The 15,772-nt window shown below is 34.7% G+C and overlaps 2 protein-coding genes across 2 annotated transcripts; one reads left to right on the top strand and one right to left on the bottom strand.

Moving 5' to 3' along the window:
• Positions 1–533: 533 nt before the first annotated feature.
• LOC110724632 (metallothionein-like protein type 2) lies at positions 534–1,995 on the bottom strand. Its single transcript, XM_021904057.1, has 3 exons — positions 1,727–1,995; positions 962–1,039; positions 534–865 (listed from the first exon to the last, which is right to left on the bottom strand). Exons 1-3 carry the CDS (start codon positions 1,978–1,980, stop codon positions 772–774), a joined length of 426 nt encoding a protein of 141 aa, XP_021759749.1. The 5' UTR covers positions 1,981–1,995; the 3' UTR covers positions 534–771.
• An 800-nt stretch (positions 1,996–2,795) lies between these two features.
• Positions 2,796–12,778, top strand: LOC110724630 (long chain acyl-CoA synthetase 9, chloroplastic-like). Its single transcript, XM_021904055.1, has 12 exons — positions 2,796–3,077; positions 3,851–4,312; positions 4,610–4,690; positions 5,541–5,804; positions 8,247–8,378; positions 8,508–8,681; positions 9,567–9,796; positions 10,787–10,904; positions 11,288–11,419; positions 11,515–11,649; positions 11,733–11,939; positions 12,296–12,778. Exons 2-12 carry the CDS (start codon positions 3,866–3,868, stop codon positions 12,461–12,463), a joined length of 2,088 nt encoding a protein of 695 aa, XP_021759747.1. The 5' UTR covers positions 2,796–3,077; positions 3,851–3,865; the 3' UTR covers positions 12,464–12,778.
• The last annotated feature ends 2,994 nt before the right edge of the window (positions 12,779–15,772 follow it).

Genomic DNA, 15,772 nt, shown 5'->3' with positions numbered 1-15,772 from the left:
GCATTTTGGGGGAGATATTTTGAGGTAGGGCCCAAGTTCATTGACTAATTTCTTTTGTGAATTTTATGCTAACAACTTTACATTTTGTTACAATTTTGTGATTTACAATGCATGCAACCTATTATTATTATTATTATTACTCCTCATTATTTAGAGTAAAACTCTAACCATTTTCCTATTGTGAAAATCTATTCATTATCCACTATTCAAGAGGGGATGAGTGGATGACTACTTTGTTTGCCTCGTTTTTTCTACGCTACAATAGAATCACATACTCCCTACTTGGCAAAGGATAGAGGATCATGTCAAGTCTTATTAAAGTCAGTTTTAAATTTTAGTTTTGTCATTAATAAAAATGAATAACTACTGCCTCTGTATATCTAATCGTTGCAAATAATATGTAACGGATGTAGTATTAGTGTAGCGAAAAACCAAAGCTGTACAAAGTGTTGCCATTTTAAATAATGGAAGTAAAATAAAGCATAGGATCACAAATTTGAAATATATGAACACCAACAAACAAGATCACAAAGTAATTTAAAACAAACACAATATTATCATTAGTCCAACCGGTATAAATAAAGTAAACATCACATACAACACGATATCATATCATATCATACGGCTGCGATAATACGATTATTCTAAGCCTAATTAAGAGTTTGGCTTATACACCACAATAATAATAATCCCAGAAACATAACACAGAAACATTAATTAGTTTAATTATATCTTCATCTTAATTAATTAAGATTAAAATTAAGATGGTATTCATTTGCCACAGTTGCATGGATCGCATTGGCAGTTGGCACCACACTTGCACCCATTCTCCGCAGCTACTCCACTCTCTGCTCCTTCAGAGAACCTGTTTTCATTTGTTAAACATAATTTCCATGAATATCAATAACATAATTAGTAAAAATTAAGAAAATTAAAAAAAAAAAAAAAAAAAAAAACTTACGAGATTTTGGGGGCAACACCGGAGACGAGAACGGTGGGGTTAGAGCTGTTCTCCACGAAATCAGGGAACATCTTGCATCTGAATCAACATATATAATTGAAACACCATTAATCCAAATTCGTAATAAAATAATGGATCTCGCTAACGAAGCGCTAGATAAGCATTTAAATACTACTAAAAGTGGTATAAATTTGGAAAAAATAACAAAATTACGCGTCGATCGATGTAATTAACTACTAAAAGTGGTATAAATTTAGAAAAAATAACAAAATCAGGCGGTCGATCGATGTAATTAAGGTTCATTTTACCTTTTTCAATCTTGCTAACGAGCGCCCCGACATTAGACAAGGATAAATTATATTAGTTGAAATGGTATTAAGTTGGAAATTCATGACAAAATCACGCATCATTCGGTATAATTAATGTTAATTTTACTCTAATATTTATAATTTAATTCTCTTATCTAACGCCCCAGACGCTATTAGCTTTTGCCTTTTTAAAAAGCTTGTCCAACACCGCCGGACTTTTGTTAGCTTTTGCTAAAATAAAACCCTTTTAAATTTCATAAAACCCTTTCACATAATAAAATAAAGGGTAAAATTTCATAAACCCTTTCAAACAATAAAACAAAGGGTAAAATTTAACACTGAATTTATGATGATCAAAATCGTTCTATAAATAAAGGGGGGCCGACTAACATGAATCGTCATAAAAAACCGTGCATAAACAAACAAAGCAATAATAAAAAGGATGAAAATGAATTACCCTCCGCAGCCACTGCCGCAACCGCAGTTAGATCCGCAACCACAGTTACCACCACAGCAAGACATTTTCAAGAGTGATTGAGAGTTGATGATGATTGATACTATAAAAAAAACAGAATGGAGCGAATAGATAGATACTAGATAGAGATAAGAAAGAGAGTAAGGGGTGGCTTTACTTATAATAGTGTAAAGTGAGGACTTAGGAGGGACAGTGTTATTATTAGACGTACACTTGTCATCATCGTATAACACCATGGTTTTAGACCGTCTAATGTTGGCAATTGGCATCGAGATTCGGGGAACACCTCTATCCTCCACGTATTGTTTGCATCGGGACTCGGATTAGAGGTGTCAATTCGGATATTTGAATCTATATCATTAGGCAAAAGCTAATATGCACCATTGGAATGTTAGATAAGATAATTAAAAGTGGACATTTTAGAGTGAAACTAATATTAATTACGTCGAACGATGCGTGATTTTGTTATGCATTCCTAACTTAACTATTTCAAGCAATATAATTATTCCTTATCTAACGCTCCGAGCTATCGTTAGCAAGATTCATATCATTTAATACCAAATTATATAATCTGAATGTTTTGACACCGGGTCGTATGACACTCTCTTGCCTTTTTAGCAACAAAAACACAAGTCTGGTTGGAACTGTGGTCTGTGAGCATAAAGCAACACAATCGAGCAAAAGTATCTCAAGGAAGCACGCGTTTATTGGTAACGAGTTTAGAGTCAGGGCTTGTGATGGTTGATAATTCAAAGCGGGCGCAAATAATTCCAACAATAAAGAGGGTTTCTTGGGAGGTTATCTTGATTTGAGGAGATAATTTAAGTCTTTAAAACAAGACAAACACGAAGGCTTAAAAACTTAAATAATATGCAACCGGGTAAGGAGTGAATGATTACATCGGGTGTATTTTTAAACTTAAGTTATGCTAAATTATTATGTCTATAAAGTCGAAATTTTCGAATATTTTCTAAATTGATTTTGAATTGGGTTGGATCAAGTCGGGTGTGGTTGGACCCATCGATAAAAACCCAAAAAATGCTACTGGTATTAGTTATTTCGATGGGCCCCCGTATCAATAAATTTACAGATTGCAAAAGCTGGTACCCTTTATACAAAGTTTGTTCTTTGTTCACCAAAAATTGAGAAAAAAAAAAACCTATAATAAAAACAAAGAAGCAATTTCCTCGATTTCTCAGTCACCTGCATTATTTTCACCCAAATTCAAAAATAATAAATTAAAATCTAGTGTGCCGCAAAATACAATCACAAATTTGGAGAGATAGATAGAGAAACAGCCACTTCAGTTCATCTTCTACCTCTACTTACTCAGGTTTTTTCTGTCTTTCTTCAGAACTTAAGATTAATCAGAATTTTACTTGATATTTCATGTATATGGAAATGCTGGGATTATTGGATTATAATAGTAAAGAAAAAATCATTGGTTTTGATGGAAGGAATTGAACTGAATATCTTATTTTATATGTAATTTGTCGATTAAGAAGCATTAAATTTAAGGATATCTCAAAGAAGCCATTTTTTGTGCTGTTTTTATTTTTATGATCTGCCCAACTCAATTCTAGGTAATTTAAGCATTATGGGTGACAATAAAGTTTGAAACTTTTGTAGAATTAGTGTATTATCAACCTTTAATTTGAAAGCTCAAGTGGTGGGAATGGGACCCATCAATGGTGGTTCTTGATGACTTACTTTTACCCTTTTTAATTTTGGACTGGGTCATTTTTTTTATTTGTTCTAATACTATTTCCTGTTTAATGTTGCTAGAAGTTCCTAAATAACTTAAGAATTAAGTAGTTACTAAGGTTTAAGAAACCAACAATTTGAGGGTTGAGCTTTAGAGGATTGGCCTAATTATATGATAGGATTATTCTAAATTGAACTATAGTGGCAGCTTTTAGTTTGATGTGGAATACCGGCTTGCTACATTCGCTGCGCTTGTTTGAGACCTTGATTGTTCTCTTTACATCAGAGCTGGCATATATCGAAGCCAATGCTGATTGAATTTTTGTTAATGGAAGGTGTTTATAGAGAAGTGGTTTTTGACAATATGTGATATTAAGGGTTATGCCTTTTTATTTTTTCTAGGTGTACACTTAGGAGATGACTCCCTATGTAGTTGGGGTCCTTGTTCCTCTTGTGTTTACTCTTATAATTCGTAATACTAAGCGTGGGAAAAAAAGAGGATTGCCTATTGATGTTGCTGGGGAACCTGGATATGCAATCAGGAATGCTCGGTTTACTTCCCCCGTAACAACAGCATGGGAGGGCGTCTCAACTCTCGCTGAACTTTTTGAGAGGTCGTGTGAAAATTATAGAGATGAACCCCTTCTTGGAACCAGAAAGCTGATTGCCAAGGAGACTGAAGTGACAGCAGATGGGAAATCCTTTGAGAAACTTCACTTGGGAGAGTATGAATGGCTTACTTATGGAAAAACCTTTGAATCTGTCTGTAGTTTTGCTTCTGGTTTGGCACAACTTGGACATTCCAGGAATGAACGTGCTGCAATCTTTGCTGATACACGAGAGGAATGGTACATCGCAATGCAGGTACTTGGTAAATCTTTTTGTTTTCCATTAATTAGAATAAGAAAAAAGGGAATTGAAAAACTTGCAGATTAGGCATATGCTTATCTTGGAAGAAACTTTTGTGCAGTAGGACTTACTTTTGTGTATTTGAACATCATATTACAAGAGTTTGGATTTATAGTATTAGTTATTGATTTTTCCGCATTCTGCTCCCAAATTCCCAATGGGTTTGGTAGTCTTGAAGTACTTCCCCGCCCCCCCCCCCCCCTTTTCTTAAGTAGTCCTTGAATGAAACATAACATTGGTGTTCTTCGGCAGGCTTGTTTCAGGCGCAACATAACTATTGTGACAATATATTCTTCTCTTGGAGAGGAAGCTCTATCTCATTCATTGAATCAGGTTCTCTCTCTCTGCTTCTTCTTTAATTTCTTTCCCCAGCATTTATTGTTGCAGGCACTCGCAGTGGGTTTACCCCTTCTTCATTCTTATATTTGTTTCTCATTACTGTGATTTTTCTATGCTTTGCCTTCAAAACCTTTCAATGGCCCGAACATTCTTTAAGTATACCGACAAAGAATTGATTCCTAGCAAAAGTAGCAATGGTGCGAAGTCCTTCCACATAAAATTGTGCTGAATGTTATCCGTTTGTAATTATAGTATTAGGATTTGTGGTTAATTTTCAGTTATGGCTTATGAAGTTATGATGCACTTGACTTTTTTGAGCATTATGATCCATGGACTATAGAGCCGTGCATAAATGCGGGGTGTTACCTGTCTAATTGCAAAATTTTCAATGCCTGTTCAATCACAACTTGCATGCTTTAATCACTCTTGTACCTTCTCTTCTGTTGACTAGAGATAATTAGGTATTTAAGATAAGTAGGAGGAGTGTAGGAATATGTTCTACTGTATGCTTTTCTTGATGTTAATGATATAGTTTTCTGAAAAATTCCCGTTAGTCTTGAAGACTTAACAGTAACAGGGGTACAATTTTTGGGAAAACCAAGGGGCTAGCTATGGGGGATAGGGCTGTAAACCATTTAACAGAAAAGCTACAAGCTTGATTTTTTTTTTTCTATGATCACAAAACTTTTTGGAGGGAAATTTTTCTAGAGAGAAACTGCCAAGTGTATAGTTTGGCAATTACTTAGTCTATTGTATATAGATCCCTGTTACTTGCACTTCTCTAAGCAGTTTTTCTTTTGTTTTTTTTTTTTTTTTTTTTTTTTTTTTTTTTTTTTTTTTGCAGACAGAGGTCACAACTGTAATTTGTGGGCAGAAAGAAATGAAAAAGCTTGTAGACATAAGTGGACAGCTTGACACTGTAAAGAGGATTATATGTATGGATGATGATTTCTCATCTAATGCCTCTTTGGTGGAGGAAAAATGGACTGTCAAATCATTTGCTGCTGTGGAAAAGCTTGGACGAGAAAATCCTGTTGATGCTGATTTACCCCTAGCAGCTGATGTTGCTGTGATAATGTATACCAGTGGAAGTACAGGCTTGCCAAAAGTGAGTAGGCTACTAGAACCATTTAATTTTTAAAATTTAGTTTAGAATGTCTGTTCTCCCCTCATTTCTCCTCTACTGCTCTGAACCTGATCCACAGCTACAGCTTAGCTCCTTTTGAGTTATCGGCATTTTATGATTCGTTCATTATCTTTTGATGTTTATAGGTAATTGACTGATTACATAGACATTGTAGATTTTCATTAAGTGATACCAATATACTATGATACCATCTACTGATAAACCCATGAAACATAATCTTTACCGGCTTAGCTTTATAACTTCTCATAGCCTTTCAGTTTCTGTCGATAGATGCTTTTATATTGCTTGATAGACAGAGATGATAGTTTCATGTGAACCATACCATCACCCCAATGTATCTAATTAAGCTTCCCTGCCTAAGGCTAGTTAGGATTTTCAGCCTTTCAGGTTCGAGGCTTCTCACTTCTACTATTCCAAAGAGGCTCTTTTTGCCTTAAAGTTGTTTCCTTCAGGGCTCCTGATCCTGGAGCAACTAACCTACTATTTGCTTATGAAAAAGTAAAATGTAATCAGACATCTCATTTAGTCCATTGTAATTTAAAGTTGAATAATTGCCCCTCATAAGCTCATTCAACTTTCTTCTGAATGGACAATTTTGTTTGTCTGATTTATGATTGACTGATTAAATAGCAAGACAAAGATGCTGTTTCTTTGCCTCTATAGAGTCAAAATGCAGTCACTGCAGCAATAAATTTTTGGTATACGTCTGGAAAAAGAAACAAAACTCAATTTAAGTGGTGCGTTGATTGGCTATCCACTTTGCAAATTCTGGGCTCTCTAGGGTTCTGGGTAGGTATTCAATGTCTTTCAAAAAAAAAAGGTAGGTATTCAATGAATATGAGGGTTCTAGGTACTTCAGATAACATTTAGGGCTTTTCATTATGTAAGCCCACTGTTGTGAAGTACTATCAATGATCGTGATTTGTGATTCTGTGGGGATTTGCTTTAAAGTTGTTGGATTTTGATTGCTTGTTAAAATTAGTGCCCAGTAAGGATTGTACTGAAAGTTGATGCTATTTGATGCTTTCAACACGAAATAAAATGGGAAGTTTTAATGAATATCTACTTAAGTATGGGTGATCCAACAAAAATATACTAGAAAATTACACAAAATATGCTCAACTACTAACTATCTGAACAAAAATGCATTAAAAGATATCAAAGATGCAATTTCCGGACTATATTATTAGGACATACAGAAAAAATACTAGAATGGACTTTTATTTAAGACTTATTCCATACCTTTTTCCAGTCAGATTTAATGTCTTGCATCATGTGGTAGCAAATTTTACCTCTAATATCATTTAATGTGGTTTTGTTCATATAATTGACTGTTGGGTATATTGATATATTTTTTTGTTTTCTAATTTGTTTATTGGGTACATTTTTGTTGGACCGCTTATAATTGGGTACATCTATGTTTGATCTTAAGTGCAGCTAAATTTTGTTGCTTGTTAAATTTAGTATCTGATACTTTGGATTTTGAAGAAGCAAATTAGTAGTTTAGAAGTTGTAGCTAGTCTGCAATATCCAAATGTACTGTATATTTGGACTTCATCATCTTTTATGCCTTGAGAAGTAGGGTTAATAATTGAACTGTTAGGAACTTCATGTTGGCAATGACTTGCTATTAATCTAGAGATTTAGGAAAGGGCCTGAAGTACACTGTATAAGTTAGTAAGATCTCCATTTCTCAATCTCGAGAGTCCCTTCTTTAGTAAGTAGAATCCTTGGTTTATATTTCTTCATAAACACAACACTCGGAAAATGTTGAGATTTGATTGTGGTATTTTGGAGATGCTCAACAGCATGGGAGACCGTAGAGTCAGAGACTGAAAGCATCCTTTCCCATCTCTGCAAATTTCTATACTTATGTGTGTATTTTGTGCTGTAATAGAAGATGAGTATAGTGTCTTTTTGTAGAAGAATCTTATAGTTTGCTGGTGCAGAGGGTGCTGTGTCTGCCTTTTTTATTTTTAATACGTTTGCTAATTGGCTTTATAGGTTTGCTACTATGCAAAGAATAGGAATTTGTTTCGGTGGCTGGAAAAAAATGAGTGAATTTGGATTTGGTTTTCTATTCGTGAACTTGCAGAATAGAACAGTTCTCCTTGCATTGCTCTGTTGTTTATCTGTGGGGGTTTCCTTTATTTTCTAATGGAGATGCAGTCTGGCTGGCAAATAATTTTCCCATTGTTTTTTATTCCAAAAATATATGTATGGGGAGGAGATTTCTTGCTTTCTTGTAGTTGACAATTTGACATATTCTAAATGAGTATGAGAAAGTGCTATAGTATGTTTATTCTGATGGATAAGGTTTCTGCAGAGAGTTCTTCTCATAATCCCCCACTCCCTTCTTCCATAGAGTTTATATGCTGTATGTAAATTGATTTCAACTTTCAGGGGGTGATGATGACGCATGGTAATGTACTTGCTACGGTTTCTGCTGTCATGACTCTTGTTCCCGGACTTGGCAAAAAAGACGTTTATTTAGCATATTTACCTCTAGCTCACATCCTGGAATTAGCTGCTGAGGTATGATCTATGTTGAATTTGTACCATAGGATTCCTTGCTGCCTAGGTGCCTAGCTGGCCAATAAATTTATCAAATTATCAACACATGCTCAATTCTCATTCTATAAATCCATATCTTTTCTACTGCAGAACATAGCAGCTGCAATCGGAGGGAGAATAGGATATGGATCCCCACTTACATTGACAGATACATCAAACAAGATTAAAAAGGGTACAAAGGGTGATGCCTCTGTGTTGGCACCTACACTGATGGCTGCTGTACCGGCAATTCTGGACCGTGTTCGAGAAGGTGTACGCAAAAAGGTTGGTAAGAATAGTCTTTTTTTTTTGGGTGATATCTTGCTCTTTCTCACATGTTTGGAGTACTTGTTAAAGGGGTAAAAAAAAAAACCTAATGAAAGAAAACATATTATTCCTAGTGGGAATGGAAGTAGTAGTTGATTAAGGTCTATCTACTTTAACTCTTTAAGAGAGGCTCCATCCTTTCTGTCTCACTGCAAAATACATTCTGACGATCAACTTCCTTCATTTCAGACCTGGGAATCTGAGATTAGCCTCCTGAACATTCTGTAACATGATATACATTTATATTTGAGTATTTCTCTGGTCCTTATATACATCTCTCTGTGCCCTAAAACTTCAAGGCTCTAGCTTTAAAGATGTATACATGAACCTACACACATAAGAAAGTCTGTTCATTGTTGGACGTCCCAATCCCGTTAAGAACCTTCTGTTTATTGAGAGAAAAATAAACTTCTGAACTAATCTAGACTCTGCTATATATGGTTGATACAATGCTCCATGCTTGTGCAAAAATGAGCACAGTAAAAATTGCTTTGTCGTAGATGATGTGCTCCTTTAAGTTGGCAATTGCGCAATTCATTACTGCAGACTACAGTTGTGTAGCTAGTCTTTTATATTACTCTTATAGTCCAAGTTTATAGTTCCAGCTTCAGGAATTACCAACCGTTAAACTTACATCGTCCTTGCCTATTTACTAAACTCATGCACCTATCAAACTAGCAGAAATTTGCTTTCCTTATATTGTTCTATCTTGTTTCATTTTTATTGGCATCCAAGGGAACTTTAGTAGAACCATGAAGATAGAACATGATAGTGTATTTTTCTCCTTCCTCTTTATGATTGTAAAATTTGAAGATTTTAATGTTGGATTATTCTGCGGTTTAGGTTGATGCAAAGGGTGGATTGTCCAAAAGATTATTTGATTTTGCGTACAACCGCCGCTTATCTGCAATGAATGGTAACTGGTGTGGTGCAAGGGGTCCAGAGAGAATTCTTTGGGATTTACTAGTGTTTAAAAAGGTCCGAGCAGTGTTGGGAGGTCGTATACGTTTTATTCTTTCTGGAGGTGCACCTCTTTCTGGTGATACACAAAGATTCATCAATATTTGTATTGGGTTAGTATGTTCATTGTTGTTTTTCATTTCCTAATTAATCTGTTGTTCTGTCACGAGCATCTACATCTGCATTTTAACAAAAAGCTAAATAGGTGACATACAAAATGTGGGACGAAGTGGAGTTGGTTGTTATCCGTATATGTCTCATATTTTCCCACTTAAGTGCTCTTATGGGTTTTCATTTGGACTGTGAATACTTGATATTGATATCTTTGTATTAACCTCTTTCTGCAAAAAGCTCTTAAGTGAGAAGCTATTGGGATTTTTATTTTCTTTATATTAGTATATGCTCCCTGTTTAACTTCTTTATAAAATATTATTAAAAATATACTTTCTTTATCTCTTGCTCATTGTGTATTTAATAAGCAATTTGCACCTTGTTGACCTAACAAGAGTGCTGTGTGCTTTTTTTTTGTCAATCTGTTTACAATCCTTGATAAAAATTGAAATTCTCTTAGATTGTGGACAGTTGGATTACATAATCCTTCAAAGTATTTCTTTTCACATAGACCTGCCACGTCTTTAGTCTATTTAAAGCCTAGCATCTATGAATATATTCCATGTTGTATTTCCTTTCAGTTGGTAGAGCTCCATCGCCTCCATGGCAAGTGTTTGTGGAGAAGGGAATCTCATATCATTGTCGAATTAGTGTTGATTTTTTACAATTAAGTAGTATATGTCTTTTAAAATTTCGCTGTAGATAAAAGAAGCTCATGTCATAGTCAAGTTGGTGTTGATTTATTGTAATTACTTGAATATCAAATTGGTGTTTCATTGCAACTATCTCTGGAAAGTAATCTATACTAGCTCAAATATTTTTATAACCTTCAAGTTGTGCTTGTATGGAATTTTTTTGCTTAACATGTTCAAGTCAAAACAAGTTTTGTTTTCTTATTCTGGAAGTCTGCCTATAGTTGACCAAAGTGTTTCTTTGCATATATCGCAAACCAATGTGTCTCTTGCAAAATTTAACATCTTGGTCACATTCAGTGCTCCTATAGGTCAAGGTTATGGGCTTACCGAGACTTGTGCTGGTGGAACATTTACCGAGTATGATGATACTACTGTTGGTCGTGTTGGACCTCCTGTTCCTTGCTCATATATTAAGGTGAAGTATATTGTTTTTTTAAAATATATTTCAAATTGCTACCACAAAAAAAGAAATATTGTAGGCTTTTTTGTGAATTCACATTTATTACCGTTGCTGTGCTTAGGAAAAACACTAAACCTTTTAATGTAGTACTTTATCAAGAAGCTTGGTTTTAAGCACGTCTATTACATGCTTTGTCAATTGAAATTGTTTCTACTTGAAAGCGAGGATGATTTATAGTTTTTCACTGGACCAAGATGCAGGACCATGGTCTGAATACTTAGTCTTTTACATGTCTTGCTGCAACATCTACAATTACTGTAATACGATGGTTGTTTGTATTTCACATGTAATTAGTTATAGTCTCTGTATTGAAACATGTGTAACATACCATGTTGCAGTTAATAGATTGGCCTGAAGGAGGATATCTTATCAGTGATAAACCTATGCCTCGGGGGGAAATTGTTATTGGTGGTCCAAATGTCACACTTGGATATTTTAAAGATGAAGACAAGACCAATGAAGTGTACGAGGTTATCTTTCATCTTCTGCTGGTTATCCTGTCATGCTTTGTGAAAACCATGGCTTTATGCACTCAATTTTAACTTCATTACTTTGTAATTGGAAGGTTGATGAGAGAGGGATGAGGTGGTTCTATACTGGTGACATAGGACAGTTTCATGCTGATGGTTGCCTTGAAATAGTTGACCGTAAAAAGGACATTGTTAAGCTTCAGCATGGGGAATACGTTTCTCTGGGAAAGGTATTGCTTTACACATAAATTTATATCTTTACTACGAAGTATATATCAGTTCCAAAACCTGATGTCTTTTTTTTTACCTGTAGGTTGAGGCAGCTCTGATTACAAGTCCCTATGTCGAGAACATCATGCTGCATTGTGATCCTAATTATAGCTACTGTGTGGCTGTCGTGGTAGCCTCAGAATCTGCTGTACGAGATTGGGCAGTCAAGCAAGGAATTAGTTTCACCGACTTTTCTGACTTGTGCCAGAAAGAAGAAACTGTTAAAGAAGTTCTTGGATCACTAGTAAAGGTTAGTCTACTACAGAATTTGATTGGAAAGAGGAAACTCTTTTGAGTTAGCATGCGTCTAGTCTAGTCATGTCTATTATGATTAATACTTCTTCAAATGCTTCTCACCCTCATGAGGCCTCATCCTTCCAAAACAATTTGGAAAAAGAATGCCCTTCGTAACCCGCATTTGAATATAAATAATGTTTACTATAAATTTTTGGGATTATGTATGTTTGGCTGTTTCGTTAAGAGACTTTTTAAGTATAAATAAGTCGAAAGACTTGAAACAGTAGGATTTTTGTTTTTTAACAAAAAAGCTAGAGATTTGAAGTAATGGATAGCATTTGCTGATTGATATCTTATGCTATTATGTAGGAAGCGAAAAAGGCTCGCTTGGAAAAGTTTGAGATCCCTGTAAGAATCAAATTGCTTTCAGAACCGTGGACACCAGAGTCGGGATTAGTTACAGCTGCTCTGAAGCTCAAGAGAGAAGTTGTCAAGAAGACATTCTCAGACGAGCTCGCAAAATTATACTCTACATAATACACTCTGCAGAATTTGCTGCTGTATGATAGATATGTCGCACAATAAGGTACTTTCACCTGTTTAATTCCTTCTGGTTTATCTTTTGTAACATAATTCCTGTCGACACAAGCCTCGTTTTTTAGAGGGGGGAGGGGGGGGGGGGTACATAAAATACCTATCTACTTCATCTGCTTTCTCAGTTTATTCTTTCATTTCTTGATGTTCAATAGGAGCACATTGAATTTATTTATTTTTTGGTTCTCTTTGTGATAATGTCACAAGACAATTTACAGAAATCCCAAAGAATGAACCAAAACCATTGGATACTTTATTAACATGCTGCTATTAATGTTGTTTTCGGAAATTTTGATCCCACTGTCATTTTCTGAGCTAGATTTATTCTTCGAGGTCGTTGTAGCCATTTATGCAACCACTAGTTAGTGTGGGAAACTTTGAACTCGTAGGATAGTGAAGCCTACCTACTACGGAGTATTTATCAGTTGGCTAACTCTACTTCAATTTGGACTTGTGTGGTGAATTGATGATGTGATATCAATTACAGCGTAAAATGGATAGGCATGATTATTGCCTTCACGATGTTAGCTTTTGAAATAATGTTCCGTTCTTGACAAGTATATGTATGTAGAGGGTAAATGTCATTAAATATTTACATTAGGAATCTCGTGCATGACTAGGGCTTTCCTAATGTGATAGTTTGATGGCTATTAGTAGACGATAGGAGTTTATACTAAGACCACTTAATCGTGACTAAGAAAGCATTTGCGTAAGCTTGTGAAGCTCCCATACTTCTGAAAGACTATGCCCATGTTTGTTTTGTACTAACGTTGGCATCACTTTTTGCCCAGGAATCTGCTGTAGTTTGTTTACTCGGTGGCTAACTCTTTTAGGAATCCTTGGTATCGTTTGATGAAAATTTAACCATTTTAATGTCGAACAAGTTATGTATACTTTCTAATGGATCGGATCGTTGATGGATAAGGACAATTATTTTTTTAAGGCATCGGCCGCATTGGGTAATCGGGTATATGTTCCTTTCCAACGATGGTCCTCGGGACATTAGTACGCCCACTTTGCCTAAACTTTAATGTGCAAGAACTATCACCGTGTTTCAAAGTTCAAACTTCTTTGAGGAAGAATTTTAAAAATTGAGAAAGGTAAGCAAAGATATTCAATCATCATCCAAGTGATTTTTTAGTATGCATAACTGCTAGACATGTCAATTTCTGACCTGGCCCGATTCTAAACTTGAGTTACTAAGAGATAACTTGAACCTGACTCGACCCAAAGGACCTGAAATCCACCCAATTTGACCTGTTTATCATATTTTGTAATGATCCAAACCACTTGAACCAAACAACTAATACGCCCTGTAATTAACCTGAATTCGACCCGTTGACCCAAATTGACAAGTCTAATAACAACATAAGGGTGAATTAACTTAAATCATACACATTTAAACTCTTATCCACTCCAAATGGATGTATGATGTAAATCAAAGCAATACCGGATTCTATTTTCATTCGTTTGAGTTTTTCTATACCTTCTAAAATGATACTCCTTATGAAACTTTCGATTCTAAACCAATGATGTTTTACTTAGTTTTGTAAAAACTTCCAACTTTTTTGTTGCAAAAGTTGAGAATTGTTATTACTACCTTTCATTTGATCTCTCTTTTAGGGGTGGTTGATGTCCATGCTGTCCTTTTACGTAGCTTATTACCAACCTCAACTCCCTTAAAGAAGCAACTAAAAGTACGTGTATTTTTTAAAACCTTTCACAAGCCAGTTATGTATCTACATACTTCTTAATCATCACCTTACTTATACATCTACATTCCACTAGATCCAATTGACATAATTCCATATAACCCTATTAATGTCTATCGACTTTGACATCTTGTAACGCTTTATATGGCTCCTTGCACTTTTACTCTTCGCCCTAAAATATGAAATAACCCTACTTGAATTCGACTAGCTTGATTGTTTCGACCATCTCTAAATCAAACTTAACCCCTTCATAGCGATAGATGGCTACTCTATTCACTAAACTCTACGTATTTTACTAAATGTCACAGTGAATCAATCCCAACCGAGTTTATTCATTGGTACAATCCCAACCGAGTTTATTCATTGGTACGACCCGAGATATCTAATACACTCATACTAGAGTCTTGCTTAATAAGTAGCAAAGTATATCTAATGATATAGATAGAGTCAAAGAAGCAAAGACATAAACAAAAGGGACCCTAAGATGTGAAATTGGAAACTGAAATGAAGGCTACCTTAATCAAAATGGGAACAACTTAGACTTTTCTTCCATGTGACCCCATACCTTGTTCTTTCACCTTTTTTATTTTTTTTCCTTTGTTTTCTTTATTTTTGATATACTTTTTATTTATCTTTTCTTGCTTTTATAAAATTGTTTCGTCATTTATATATTCTTGCTTAATTCCATTTTCTCTTCCAGCCTAGCTTGCATACTTGCATGTTTACTTCCTTTTGCTTTTCATTCATATCAAATTTATTGATCTTGTACGACGTGTAAAGATCTAATAGGATAAGTGAGAGCGGAAAGAAAATCATAATATTATTATGGGTAAGTGTGAAACCCGACTCAAACGAAGGAAGGAAATGAATAAATGAAACACCTTAACTTAAAATGGGCCAAGTAAATTGAGATTGATGGTATAATTTAAGTAGTGTTTTTCCGTTGAAGTTTAAGCTTGTTTTATTGGTAGGCCATGAATTACATATCATAGAGCTCGCTCTATGCTTTATTAACAAGTTCTTGATTTTCTATTTTATGACGTTTGGGAAAAGGGGGAAAAAGAGAAAAGAAAGAATTTCTTTTTTCTAAAGCTTTTACATTCTTTTCGTTTTTTGCCCTTTAAAAAGCAAAATTGACTTTGTAAAATTGAATTTTTGAAAAAACAATGATAATTATATTGTAGTACATTATACTACTCAGTATTCCTTCATAACTACGGAGTATACAACAATAATGATCTATTTGTATTATGTATTCTACTTTTATTTGAACAAGAAGATTCAAGTGTATGTGATTACACTTAAGTCATTGTGGAAATTTGAAATAACATATTAGAGTTTACCAGATAAGTGTTAGAATATGTCTTGAATCAGTTAGTTGCCTTCAAACAAATCAACAAATGTCACAAAGGCTATTCAAATTTAAGAATGTTATAGATAGTTTTGACTATAATACAACACACGTGATAATTAAATGTAATATACCAACAATAACTTATAACTACTTGAGTTATGCTCATAGAATTTGAAACACACAAAC

This window comes from Chenopodium quinoa, unplaced genomic scaffold (genome assembly GCF_001683475.1).
Source record: "Chenopodium quinoa cultivar QQ74 unplaced genomic scaffold, ASM168347v1, whole genome shotgun sequence".
In the NCBI taxonomy this organism is placed as follows: Eukaryota; Viridiplantae; Streptophyta; class Magnoliopsida; order Caryophyllales; family Amaranthaceae; genus Chenopodium; species Chenopodium quinoa.
This window is presented reverse-complemented; position numbering and strand designations above follow the sequence as displayed.

Bases quoted from the DNA above. Each gene is read 5' to 3' on its own strand.
- LOC110724632 (XM_021904057.1), bottom strand. From the start codon at position 1,980: ATGGTGTTATACGATGATGACAAGTGTACGTCTAATAATAACACTGTC. The intron at 1,040-1,726 runs GTAATTCATTTT...ATGTTGATTCAG, and splicing joins TGCGGCAGTGGCTGCGGAGG to ATGCAAGATGTTCCCTGATT. The intron at 866-961 runs GTAAGTTTTTTT...AAATGAAAACAG, and splicing joins GGTGTTGCCCCCAAAATCTC to GTTCTCTGAAGGAGCAGAGA.
- LOC110724630 (XM_021904055.1), top strand. From the start codon at position 3,866: ATGACTCCCTATGTAGTTGGGGTCCTTGTTCCTCTTGTGTTTACTCTT. The intron at 4,691-5,540 runs GTTCTCTCTCTC...TTTTTTTTGCAG, and splicing joins TATCTCATTCATTGAATCAG to ACAGAGGTCACAACTGTAAT. The intron at 5,805-8,246 runs GTGAGTAGGCTA...TTCAACTTTCAG, and splicing joins GAAGTACAGGCTTGCCAAAA to GGGGTGATGATGACGCATGG.